General features: G+C 38.0%; 1 protein-coding gene across 1 annotated transcript in view; it reads left to right on the top strand.

Moving 5' to 3' along the window:
• The window catches only part of ZNF385B (zinc finger protein 385B), a 326144-nt gene that overhangs the window by 301311 nt on the left and 11238 nt on the right, over nt 1–13595 (top strand). Inside the window, exons 7-10 of the mRNA XM_077776342.1 lie at nt 9648–9893; nt 10991–11169; nt 11955–12056; nt 13504–13593. Coding sequence (XP_077632468.1) covers nt 9648–9893; nt 10991–11169; nt 11955–12056; nt 13504–13593 — 617 coding nt within the window. The remainder of the gene's footprint in view (nt 1–9647; nt 9894–10990; nt 11170–11954; nt 12057–13503; nt 13594–13595) is intronic.

Below are 13595 nucleotides of genomic sequence, written 5' to 3'. Positions count from 1 at the left end.
AACACTTAGGGGTAGGCAAAAGAACAGAAGCTGGTGAAGGGGGCCTAGAGTGAGCTTAGAGAACCAGCCAAGGCCAGTGTTTGTGGACGTCAAGGGGGAAAAGCATTTCAGGAAGGAACTTGTGCCCAAAACAAGAGAAGACTGGACAGAGGCCATGGAATTTGCAGGAGGGTAAGGATAAACAGGAAGAAAGGAAGTGGAAGAACCACATCTCATGACCACTTCAAGTCCTGACCAAAGGGAAGATTGTGGAAGATTCCAATAATGAACCAAGTCAGGGAATGACTTTTGGAACATGGAGTTTTCAGCATGAAATAAAGAACAGAAATAAAGAACCCAGTAGAAAGAAAATAGCCAGAACTATAGGAAAGAAAGAAGAAATGTAAAAGATAGAGAGGAGCAGCATATATCTCTTCCTCAGAGATGTAAAGAAAACAGGTGCAGATAGAAGAAAATGTAACATCAGGGACAAACTTGTCCAGCTTCCTCATTTCTCTAAGAAACGGGAGATCAGACATTTGCTAATGAGAGGTGGATGATATTGGTAGGGAACTTAAGGATACATTTTCCATAGGGAAGCTGGCTGACTGTGTTTCTTTCCTTTAATAGAACCCATTTTTTCCCATTTGTCTGATTTATTGACCTGTTCTTCGGGTATATAACTTTTCACTATATATGTTTCTAATTTAAGCAAATCAAATCTGTACGATTATAGAATTTTAAAATAATAATATGGGGTTATTGCATTAACAAGAGTACTATGTTTCAAAAAAATCTTTTAAATAGTACGTTCAAATTACTACTATTTTCCAAGGTCACATACATTTCTGGAAAACATCTAATAAACAGAAGGAGGTAAAGTGACTGCTGCATCTGATTGTTACCTACAGTGTTGGTCTTTTCTTCGTGCTCTTCCAGACAGTGCAGACTCGCTCTACTACAAATGAATATTCCTTTCTTTGTGCATACACCAATATAGCAACGCTCTAGAGTCTGTCCATCTTTTGTTACATTTTGTTTTGCAAAGAACTCCAAGGTACTAAATTGGCTTGCTCATCTTGTAACTTTTATGCTGCTGCCTTTTCTACCCCTCCCTCTCCGGAATCCATTAACTATCTTAATGGAATTCCACTTTGAACTTTAAAATATCTGTCATCAGTTGGTGGCTTCCATCACTTTTACCGTGTCAAATGTGTAGATAAGGAGCGGACAAATGAAGCAAAGGGTTAGGAAGACCTACAGCCATACCAATCAACAAACATACAGATTTGCAGTGTTATTTGACTTGGGGTTTTGGGGGGTGGGGAGTTGGTCTGATACAGAGCCTTCATCGCCTTTTTAGCTCCATTTCTCACAAGACCGCACAACTAGTAAGAAAGTAAGTACTGTGACTGACACCCATTAATTTCTCATTATTCAGAAAATGGGATGATAAAACAGAGGAGAATGATTTCAGAATTCCTTATCAAAGTGAGGTAACTTGGTTTAATGAGTGTTAAGCAGTAATGTGGGCATTGTTTTGTTTTTTACAATAATAATGAGATGTTGGACAAGGTGCTTGTGAATATAGGAAAGCATATACCCACAGTCCTTTTACTGCATTCCTCTGTTGCTAGTTCCTTCTAGTGAAATACTAAGTATAAAAAGGAAAATTTAATTGTACAAAGTGACAAACAGTATACTTCAGTGACCTCAGAAAGTACAAAGAATAATTCTGTTAAAGTTGTGCCCTTTGTTTCCTGAGCACTTTTCTCAAGTTAGGGGGAGAAAATTAAGCACAAGATTTGACCAAGCACTTCACCAAAAAAGGTATTTAATCAACCAATAAAAATACCTTAGTCCTACCTTAGTCAGTAGGGAAATACGAATGAAAACCTCAATAAGACTACACCTCCAACCCAAATGGCTAAAACCAAAAGGACTGACAATACACAATGCTGATAAATGTGTTAGGGATGATGCAGAACAACTGGAATTCTCAGGCATTGCTGGTAGAAATATAAATCAGTACAACCATTCTGGAAAACTCTTTAGAATCTACTAAAGCTAGAAATAGATTGATAGAGATAGATGATAGATAGATAGATAGATAGATAGATAGATAGATAGATAGATAGGCAGGCAGGCAGATAGATAAGATCTATCCATCTAATGGTCCAGCATATATATTTATGTTGTATATATATATAACATAAATGAGTAATGTCTACCAAAAACACATATAAGAATATTCAAAAACCGAAAATATTCCAAATGTTTATCAGTAGTAAAATAGATAAATGGTGGCACAGTCATACAATGGAATATTCTCCAGCAATTAGAAAAACCAAACTTCTAAGTACAACAACATGGATGAATGTCATACACATAATGTTGAGTGAAAGAAGCCAGACACAAAAGAATACACATTGTGTGATTACACTCCTATGAAGTTCACAAATAGGCAAAACCGATCTAAGTTGATAGAGATGAGAATAGTGGGTACATTTGGAGGGAGGGCAAGTACCAACTGATTGGGAGTTCAAGGGAGCTTTCTAGGATGTTGGAAACATCTATATATCTTATACATCAGTATCTTGTATATTATATTTCCCATACATTTTCTGTTTCAACAAATGTATACATATGTATAAATTCACTAAATTTTATGTACCTTATGGTATATAAGTTATATAAGTATATAAGCAAAAAAGAAATTAAATGGTACAGATAGGAACAGTGTCTACCATGTTAGTATATGTGAAAAATAAATGAGATAATGAATAGAAGTTCTTAACATAGTGCTTGGTCTACAGTGAGTATTGAAATAGTGTCAGCTATTGATTTGGGATTACTATTGTTACTACTACTATCACTGTGAGATATAACTGCCTGAAACAGTCATTAGGCCAATTTTTTGCTTTCTATAAAAGCAAACTTCCCTAAATAGTATTGTGCCTCTGAATTCAGCTTCTAAGAATCATGCTCCAAACAACATTACTAGTTGTGTTTAAGAGAAAGCTTGTTATTATGGTAAAGTTTACTTCTTACTAAGGGTAAAATTTACTAACTCTCAAAAATGCATTTAGTTCAAGAGCTTGTTCCCTTTCAGAATTAAGCATTTTTGGGGGCGCCTGGGTGGCTTAGTCGGTTAAGCGTCCGACTTTCGCTTAGGTCATGATCTCGTGGTTCGTGGGTTCGAGCCCCGCATCGGGCTCTCTGCTGACTGCCAGCTCAGAGCCTGGAGCCTGTTTCAGAGTCTGTGACTCCGTCTCTCTCTGACCCTCCCCTGCTCACGCTGTCTCTCTCTCTCTCTCTCTCTCTCTCTCTCTCTCTCCTAGAAATAAATAAAACATTAAAAAAAGAGAATTAAGCATTTTTTAAATTACTTTGAAACACAAATTATCATGTATCTAATGAAAAGATATTCAACCAGTTTAGTATAAAAAATGAAAATCAAGGTAACAATGAGATACTGTATTTTATCTGTCAGATTGGCTCAGGCAGTGGATAATTAGGCTGGTCAAAGGCATTGGGAAGCTGGCACTCTCTTAGAGACAGAGAGCTCTAAGAGCGTTCATTTGTGCAACCACTCTGGGGTGCAATTTGGCAATGTGCATCACAAGCTCAAAAATGTATATACTCTTTGTGCCAGTAAGTCCTCTTCAGAGCTTAGGTCCTAAGGAAATTATTAGACAAGTATACAGAGATATCTATACGTGGTACTATTTATAAACCAATTTACTGAATATATGAATTCAGTGGACTGCAAACATGATTGCCAGTATACCCTATTGAATATACCTTTCTCATTCCTCAGAGCTATTATCAGATATCAGAAAATCTCATCCTGTGCTCACTTTGGCAGCACATATACTAAAATTAGAAAGTCTCGTCTTATTGAAACTTTAGGTTCTTTATCCAGCTGAACACTTCCTTCTTCCTGGCTCAGGTTGGACCATGGGAAAGGCCATAGTCTGTTCTTCCCTTCTTCCCCATCCTGTAATTTCTGGTTCTTGCCCTTTCCAATTGTTAGGGATCAGAAAAGGAATTAGAGAAGATAAAAGGGCCAGTGTTTTGTGCTTATCGACAATCACCGATGCCCTCTGCATGGCAGGTGTCCAGATGTTGTCTCTCTCTCTCAAGGACCAAGTATAAGGTCTTCATGTGGGTCTTTCAGTCCTTCCTCAGCTCCTAATACCAGAGGTCTACTCCTCAGCCTCTTGCTGCCAGGGTCCCAGTGATCAGCCTTCTTGTGTCAGGTACCAAAATAGGGCTTGAGCCTGATCACCTTTCAAGATGCCCTATTGACCCCAAGAAAACTCACTCAACCTTGCCATGCCAAACTGAGATTACAGGTCCTTCAGCTCCTGATCCTTTATTGGTCCAGCTTATCAGCCCCCACCCTTCCTATCCCCTACTTCACCTGGGACGAGGGGCGGATCACTAAGATCAGAAATTGTCAGACTGGAAAATGAAATGCCAGTGTCCCTTCTTACATGCACTTCTAACTTTACCACTTTGGCTAGAAATAAGAAACACCAAACCGAACAGAAGCTCATGATGCCAGTGAGTCCTCCAATCCTTATATAGTCTAGGGAAGTGCAAGAGAGGATGTTGGTAGCAGGATACATTTTACTGCCTCTTATAAATCTACAAGTATGTATCTGGGGGTTTCTTGGGGACTTTCTCTAAGATGCTAAGATTTGATTCCAATTGCTTTCAGTTTGGGGTTGTGTCCTTCATTCTGAGGCAACCAAACTCTCATTCAGTATCTTTTTAATGTTCTAAGAGTGCAAACCAGAAATAACCCAAGTAACAAAAGAAGATTATTTAAATAAATTATAGTACATCCATATAGGTAAATATCATTTGTTGTAAATCATGATCCAATTCTACATTTATTGACATGGAAAGATATTCTTGATTTATTACCATTTGAAAAATGTTAGTTACATCATGTTTCTGTCTATTCACATATAGTACTGTGTAAAAGTGTGAAGTAACAGGTATCATTTTAGTAATCTAGGTCAACTGTTGGCAAACTACTACCTGTGAGCTAAATCTAGCGTGCTGCCTACTTTTGTCAATAAAATTTTGTTAGATCACAGCCATACCGGTGGCTGCTTTCCTACCATAATAGCAACGCTTAGTAGCTGCAAGAGAAACAGTATGTCCCACAAAGCTTAATATATTTACCATCAGGTGCTTTTCAGAAAAGTTTGCTGATTTTTATTTTAGGTGAAGGAATCATGGGTGATTTTTATTTTTTGTCTGACTTTATTTCCTATAATGAGCATAAATATATAAATTATGTATCTATTATTAAACCATTGAAACTTGGTTAGAAAAAACTTATATTGATAGCATGAAACTGAAGATTAAATCTTGTAAGTGGACTCATAAAAATTGGATTATAGCTGTCAAAGTCCCACTTCAAAATATAAGGTCTATAATGTAGTTAGAATATTATTTTGATTGTTTTTAAATTAAAACCTATATATGGACATGAGTCTTCTTGTTACTAACAGGATTAGTTTCTGAAAGCTGCTTTCAGAACATTCAGCATGTTCTCGGGCACCTGGGTGGCTCAGTCAGTTAAGCATCCTACTCTTGATTTCTGCTTAGGTCTGCTCAGGTCATGTTATCATGGTTCATGAGTTCAAGCCCTGCATCGGGCTCTGTGCTGATAGTGCAGAGGCTGCTCAGGATTCTGTCTCCCTCTCTCTCTGTCCCTCCCCTGCTTGCTTTCTATCTTTCTCAAAATAAATAAAACTTAACTTAAAAAAAAAAAAAGAACTTCCAGCATGTTCTTTTCATCATGTGTTAGCTTATTAGTCCTCTGAGGCTGTGTTTTGAGGAATATAGTGCTAAGTTTGAGGAATAGGTAGGTTAACCTAAGTAAAGTTTTCTTGTAAAAAATAACTATGATAAATTAATATTGAAAACTGATTTCCTTCACATGGTTTACCAACAGATATTAAAACAGTTCCAAAACAAGAGGTTTTCAAAATGCTTAGAACTTCGGAAAATAATGAATTGATGAGGATCGCCACTTTGAAGAATTAAATTCACTTGGATGCATAAATTACAGACATTTGTTACAAAGGGTAATTCTGATGCAGCTAAGCAAATTTTGCTTCCAAGTCCTGTAGGATGAAACCTTAAAAAAGGCGTTTAAGTAATCAGAAAATAATGAAGACAGTCAGAAGCCCTGCTAATTAACATTAGGTGAGGGAATACTTGAAAATGGAATTCATATGAACCAGAAGTTCCAGATGACATGCATCTTTATTAAAAGAAACAGAAGTAAACGGTACATTAATTAAACTTTCAAATACACAAAATAAGGAGGCTTTAAAAATGCCAAAAAGGAAAGAAAAATAATATAATGGATTTTGATAAAAATATAAAGCAATTAAAGTGAGGAATAATAAAATTAGGCTTTGGAAGCTTATAAATCTCCACACCCAGAAAGAATGCTAAAATTTAAGTATAGTACTGCTTTGGTGGTTTTAGGATCTATTTTTATTAATGAGCTAGTATCAACCCAATGGCAGAATTTCCTCAATATGATGCAACCTTTTACACATTTCAAAGCAAAATTGATCCCTAGTATTCACAAAGATTAAGACTCTGGCCTGCCTAGAGGATAAAAACTAGAACATAATTTATGTAAATGTTAAATTTACCCTATCTCTTGATATTTTTAAAGGAAAATGGCCTCCCTTGGTATCCATTTTACTAGTTTTAAAGATATTTTCTACCTTCTGATTCAATTTACCTTTATAATATCTCTCATTACACCCATTGTCATCACCTATGCTGAACTAGCAGGTATTCAAGCAAACCCCGTTTTCTACCACCTAAGCATTTCCTTATGTTTCCACCTGTAACCATTCACTTCCTACTCTTTCTCACTTTATTCTATCCTTATCTAAATCTCACCTTCAAATTCTGGCCAAAATATCACTTCCTTTAAGAAGAATGTATCTTTCTTCTGAACCAGAAGAAATCACTTCCTGCTCCAAGCTCTCATAAGTTAGAGATCTCTGAATGACTACCTCATTTCCCCTGCTGAACTTTTATTTTCTTAAGGTCTATACCTACTTTATTTACTATTCTCTCCAGTGTCTAGCACATTGTCAGTAATTAGCATTTTGTTAATAAGCATTTTTAATAAATAAATGACCTCTTCTGAAAAGGAGATATAGAAAGGAAATCTGTTTAATTTTTCTTAAAGAAATAGGAATAAAGAGGAAAAAATAATTTTGTCCATATTCTCAGTTTGTTGAATAGGATTAGATATTTTCATTTAAGGCAAATATGCCTGGAAACTAAACAAAGCAACAGCTTTATCACATCTCTGGTGACCGTTATATGCCTTTTATAATGTTAATGCCATGTGGAGTCCACCCTTTGTGCAGGAAGATTAATGCACTACCCGGTGAATAGTTGCAGAAAACACCATGCTCATTTATGCCACCTACTAATCTGTGGGACATTATTCAATTTTGAGGAGCGTTAGTTTTCTCATCTTTAAGATAGAAATGACTCGTGTGCCTGGGTGGCTCACCTGGTTAAGTGTCCAACTCTTGTTTTAGACTCAGGTCATGATCTCACAGTTTGTGGGATCAAGCCCCTGCTTGAGGTTCTCTCTCTTCATCTCTCTCTCTCTGCCCTCCCCCATGCTCTCTCTCTCTAAAAATAAATGAATAAACTTTTAAAATATTAAAAAATAAGATAGGGCTGATTATTTTTCCCCCTTACCTACTTCACAAGTTTGTTATGAGAGAGAATAAGATAATGTAAGCAATAGCACTTTGTAAGTTGTATCGTTCTATAAAAGTGTAAAAGCATATGAGGGAGACCAATATAAAGGAGAATGAAATAAATATGAATAAGAGAGAATGAGTAAATGACTAAAACAGGTCAGATTCCTTAGGTCAAATTTATATAAAAGATTTTACTATGCAATAATTTAAGTTTCCATCACAAGAAACAGAGTAATTTCATAGGAGCAAATGTTAAGATTACTGAATTATTTCACTGCTTTGTGAGTTCTATAAAATTGTAAAATCAAGCTAAGGGATCCTTATAGATGAGGGAGTTCTAAGCCGGAAATAATCTTCAATCTAATTTACTGACTATTACCATGTAGGAAGATTGATTTTATTCCCTTCTCTCATACTGTGGAGGTTCTGTTTAGTAAAAGTCTAAGGTCTTTTCCATCACACTTTGTGGCATCCTGAAGTTTTAATAAACTTGCTGAAAAGGAATATAGATTGTGAAACCCCAGGATAAAAAGGGATCTGAGCATTCACTTATTCCAAACACCATCCAGATCTGGGATTCATCTATAGAGCGCTGCTAGTCTTGACCCGGATAGACCCAATGCAGCACACAGGATAGAAATCAACTGTTGATCCCTAAATCAAACAAGTAGAAATATGATCTCCTGGTGTTTTTAATGTATATGAAAGCTCCAGCTTTGCCCCATATGCAGAACAGACACACACTATCAGGCTTGCTGTTCCCCTGGTCACTTCTTCCCTCTTCACAATCCAGGCCCATGGTACACAGCTCCAAATTAGCTAGGTCAATTAACAAATAAGCATTCATTTTAATTTCCTTCTTCTCTTAATAAGAGTTTATCAGCATATCTATAGACATTTTCTAAAAGCACTGGCTCTACTCAACTTACATGTCTGATGCATTAGGCTGTTGCCTACGAAGTTCCAGTTTCTTTCCCAAAGAGGCCACTGAATAGAACTTGTCTTGAATAGCAAATGAACCCCTAAGAGCTAGAGTCTGTTAAAGTCACTCTGTCCCATCTTATAGCTTGCACCATGGGCCTTGAGAATTATAAGCATTTAGTAGCTACATGATCAAAATGCCCAAGATGTCTATACATGATTTGGCTAATCTTCATATTGTGCTTCTGGTTAATGTCATTACTTAGAACTTACGATTTAGGGGTGCCTGGCTGGCTCAGTCAACAGAGCATGCAACTCTTGATCTCGGGGTCATGAGTTTGAGCCCCACATTGGGGGTAGAGTTTACTTAAAAGAAAAAACAACTTATAATTTAGACTGGCAGTATTAAGTATAATGAATGAAATCTTTGCATCTTGTATTTTAGACAAATTACTTTGCCATTCAAAGAGCAGCAAAAATTTAACTAATCATAATCAAAATTAACCATGTGTCTTCTCTCATCTATACCCCAACACCTCAATGTTAAAATTTTAACTTGGTATAAAAGATGAGTTTTAACTTTATATTTATGTCCTAATTAAAGAATGAATAGTCAAATGAAACTACCATTGACTAATGATTTATTTCATGTGACCACTATTTCGTGTAATTGTATTGGAAGGTAGTTGGTTTTCTTACACACTGAAGACCTCTCTGGAGCATAACTTACAACTGAAAGCTTTCAGAAAGTTACCTGCTGCCAGTGAGAGAAAGAAGTCATTTTTCATAAGTCATCATATTCTTAGTCGGGTGAGCTGATATTGGAAATTGATGGCATGGAGTTATTTTTCAATCTGGAAATGAAAACTACATATAACAATCAAATTTCTAGTTTTAATTCCTTTATGTCAATTTGCCTGTGTTTATACGATGTGCAGAGCTTTAATACGATCTCTTCTGTGTCTCTCTTAGAAGATAAAGGGAAGCTAAAAGTCAACAGTTCCAGTCAGCCATCAGGCTCTGACGGTGGCTCGTTTCTCCTCAAACCCGGCACGACACCCCTGCCACCTGGAGCAGCCACTTCCCCCTCAAAGAGCACAAATGGAGCTCCTGGTACAGTTTCTGAATCAGAAGAAGAAAAAGCCAAAAAATTACTGTATTGTTCACTATGCAAAGTGGCTGTGAACTCCCTGTCACAGCTAGAGGCCCACAACACAGGTTAGCAGCTATCATTTGAATTTAAATAATGTTTATAACAAAACCAACCTTTCCCTTCAGAATATTGTATCTTTTGTTGTTCTAACATTAGGTTTGTTCAATGTCTTCTCCACTTTTTTGATTCAAAAGACTGATTTTAAGAAAAGTAAGATATAATAACTTTGGAAACTGCAAGGCAAAAGCTTAAAGCAAGTTGAAGATAAAACCTATTCTGTTTTTTATTCCCTCAAAAGCATCTAATATTTCCCAAAACTCATTATGATGAAGTGACAGAGATGAAGATAAATATCTATGCACAATGTTCACTGCAACACACTTAGTAAAAAAAGGGGGGAAACAATTTAAAAATCCCTCAGTAGGGAAATGTCGAATAAATTATAGTAACCCAATATGAGAGAATATATTACTCAGTCATTAAAATGTAATTACTTTAAAAAGTATATGATTTGCTATGTGAAATTTGCAGGATATTTAACTAGTATGATCCCAGTTTTGAAAATATATTTTTTTAGTATACAAACAAAACAAAACCTGAATAAAAAACTAAAAATGAGGGGTGCCTGAGTGACTCAGTTGGTTGAGTTTCCAACTTGAGCTCAGGTCATGTTCTCATGATTAGTGGGTTCAAGCCCCGCGTCCGGCTCTGTGCTGACAGCTCAGAGCCTGGAGCCTGCTTTGGAATCTGTGTCTCCCTTTGTCTCTGCCCCTCCCCAATTTGTGCTCTGTCTTTGTCTCTCAAAAATAAATAAAATGTTAGAAAAAAATTTTAAACTAAAATAATAACACTGGTTATCTCTAAGTGGTGAAAACATAGCTAATCTTTATTTTCTTATGCTTTTTTATATTTTCCATATTTTCTTTCTAATGGACTCATGTTTTCCCATTTTTTACAATGAAAATATGTTGAATAAGCAGCATTATCATTTATAATAAATAAAAAGTGTTTGTAATCAGCATGAAAATGATTGTTCTTTTTTAAAAAGCAATGAGAAATTCATCCTGAAGATATACTTCTCAAGGATAAGAAAACAAAGAGCTGTTCATAGATCTATTCAGTTCTTAAATAGCTATTCACCGTATGTCTCTTTCTGTCTTAGGATCTAAACACAAGACCATGGTTGAAGCTCGTAATGGAGCTGGTCCAATTAAGTCCTATCCTAGACCTGGATCAAGATTAAAGATGCAGAATGGCAGTAAGGGGTCAGGACTACAAAATAAGACATTTCATTGTGAAATCTGTGATGTTCACGTTAATTCAGAAATTCAACTCAAACAGGTAATGTATCCTGAGTTAGTATTCACTGTTGTTTGGGTCACCACTTGATTGTGTATCTAATCTATGTAGCGGTTCTCACTACGCTCATAGATAAATGTTTACATGATACACACAAGACATAACATGCACGTAAGAAAAAGTTCGCACCAAATACTTGCATATCCACAAAAGTGGGTATTTGTACTATAAGCCAGATCCAGGACAGGTGTTAGGGACAGATAAGCACAGCAGTCATGTGGAACTTATAGTCGAGCAGAAACTTCTGGAAGACAAGACGTTCAGCCTGTCTTTCAAAGACCAAAAGTCTGGTTTTGGAGACAGATTCATTAGTCGTGGCGGTAAGAACAGGCAAAGCAGGGTATGTACTACAGAGAAAGGAAAGGAATAGAGGCATTACGGTTGAGTGGGGAGGGGGCGGGGGAAGGGCGCCTGGGTGGCTTAGTCAGTTAAGCATCTGACTTCAGCTCAGGTCATGATCTCATGGTTCCTGAGTTTGAGCCCCACATCGGGCTGCCTACTGCCAGCACAGAGCCCGCTTCAGATCCTCTGTCTCCCTCTCCCTCTGATCCTCCCCTGCTCATGCTCTCAATCTCTCTCTGTCAAAAATAAACATTAAAAAAAATTGAGTGGGGAGCAAGTGTAGTGTAGTGATCTTAGCCACACCACCTTGGAACTGTGAACTTAGAACCGGGAATGGAGCAACCGGCTACACCTATCTAGGAGCTATATTTGACAGGGAATAAAGCTCACATTTAGATTCAGCTAATGCATCAAACTTTTTTCAGCACATTTCTAGCCGAAGGCATAAGGATCGAGTTGCAGGGAAGCCACTGAAGCCGAAATACAGCCCTTACAACAAACTCCAGCGGAGCCCAAGCATTTTAGCAGTAAGTTCACCTCACCTGCTCACCAGTTTTGTGGGTCTGCCTTGCTGCCTTGGGCAGGGACTGTGGTTTAGGAGGGCCTGGGGACTAATTGGTCCTGAAAGGTTGTGAATTTAAATAGCCCTCACAGACAGAAGTTTCAGGATGGACTGCTTAGTCCCTGCTGTAGGACACCTTGAAGGAAGCCTCTTTACAGAACAGAAACTGAACCTCTTTAGAAGCTAACACCTTACTCATCACCAGGAACCTTTTCCAACAGTCTACTTCCTTAGCTTATAAAGAAAAATAAAGACTCAGGAACACAGACCAGTAATGCCCAAGGAATCCCGGAATGTGTTGTGCCTGGGAAGAGGGCTTGCTTTCCTAAAACAAAATCCACTTAATGCCTTCTCCCTTTCTAGAGGGCTCTGCCTCTTCTCCCTCCTCCATCTCCCCTCTCCACCCCCACGCACCCCTGCCTCCAGAAATTAAAGTGTTTGTATTCCTCTCTTTCCTTGTCTAGCAGGCATGTTGGTATTCAGCCTGTCCTACCTGCTCTCAATATGTGCTGCTTTCAGTTTCTTTGCAAAAATACCCAGGGGCGCCAGCAATAGATGTCACATAAATACCCAGATGGATGGATTTCATAATCTCCCTGGGACTTAGCCCAGTGTGGCATTCCATTTGAAGTTGAAACCGGATTGGCCAGCTGGAGGCGATGCTCCCCGCTTCTGCAAAGCCTCCATCTGATGCTGCAAGCAGGTGTTACCTGCATTACACAAATCCAGTGTGCAAAGCTTCTCCTGATTGCAAAAGAGAGAAATTAAGGATTGATTTCTTACTTCACAGGAAGATTCCACCTTGGGATTCCTTTAAATAGAGAACGTTTATAGCACACTTACCGTCATTCCCAATGACAGAAATTTGAGTTGGCTGCAGTTTTTCAGGGCATATTCTTTAAGTGGCCAGAGCGAGAGGTGTGAAACTGACTGTTGTGTCTTTTAATAAGCCCCTAATGTCTTGAACCCCAGTTAGCTCACCCAGTGCAGCTCTTCAAAGAGAAGTGAAAGGCCATGCATATTCTCAGAAACAAAACAAAACAAAAACCCCTCTCTCAAGGCTGCACTGTGGTTTAGGACAAGTCAGAATTTTAAATTGAGCTCCGTTATTTAAGCAGGAAACCTTCTGGGTATGTTTGTTTTTTCTTTGTGAGAAGCAGCATAAAATAGCTTTAGTATCTATTCAGAGAGGCCCTCCGGTGTCCTCAGGCCCGGGGGCAAAGACCACCAAAAAGAGCTGAAATGGAAACAGATCCAAGTAAAGGTGTACCCAGAGCCTTTGCAACCAGCGTTGCGAACCTCATTTCCTGACTTCCAGAGAGCAAAGATTTTTAAAATGTGACTCCTTGACGTCCGTGTCGCTTACGCAAAACACTATCCCCACCCCGTTCCTGGTTTTCTCCCTCCGACAGGCAAAACTTGCATTCCAGAAAGACATGATGAAGCCTTTGGCCCCGGCCTTCCTGTCGTCGCCTCTGGCGGCGGCGGCGGCGGTGTCGGCGGC

Source organism: Crocuta crocuta, unplaced genomic scaffold, assembly GCF_008692635.1.
Source record: "Crocuta crocuta isolate KB4526 unplaced genomic scaffold, BGI_CrCroc_1.0 scaffold17, whole genome shotgun sequence".
In the NCBI taxonomy this organism is placed as follows: domain Eukaryota; kingdom Metazoa; phylum Chordata; class Mammalia; order Carnivora; family Hyaenidae; genus Crocuta; species Crocuta crocuta.
The sequence above is the reverse complement of the archived record's forward strand: the minus strand, read 5'-3'. Positions and strand labels throughout refer to the sequence as shown.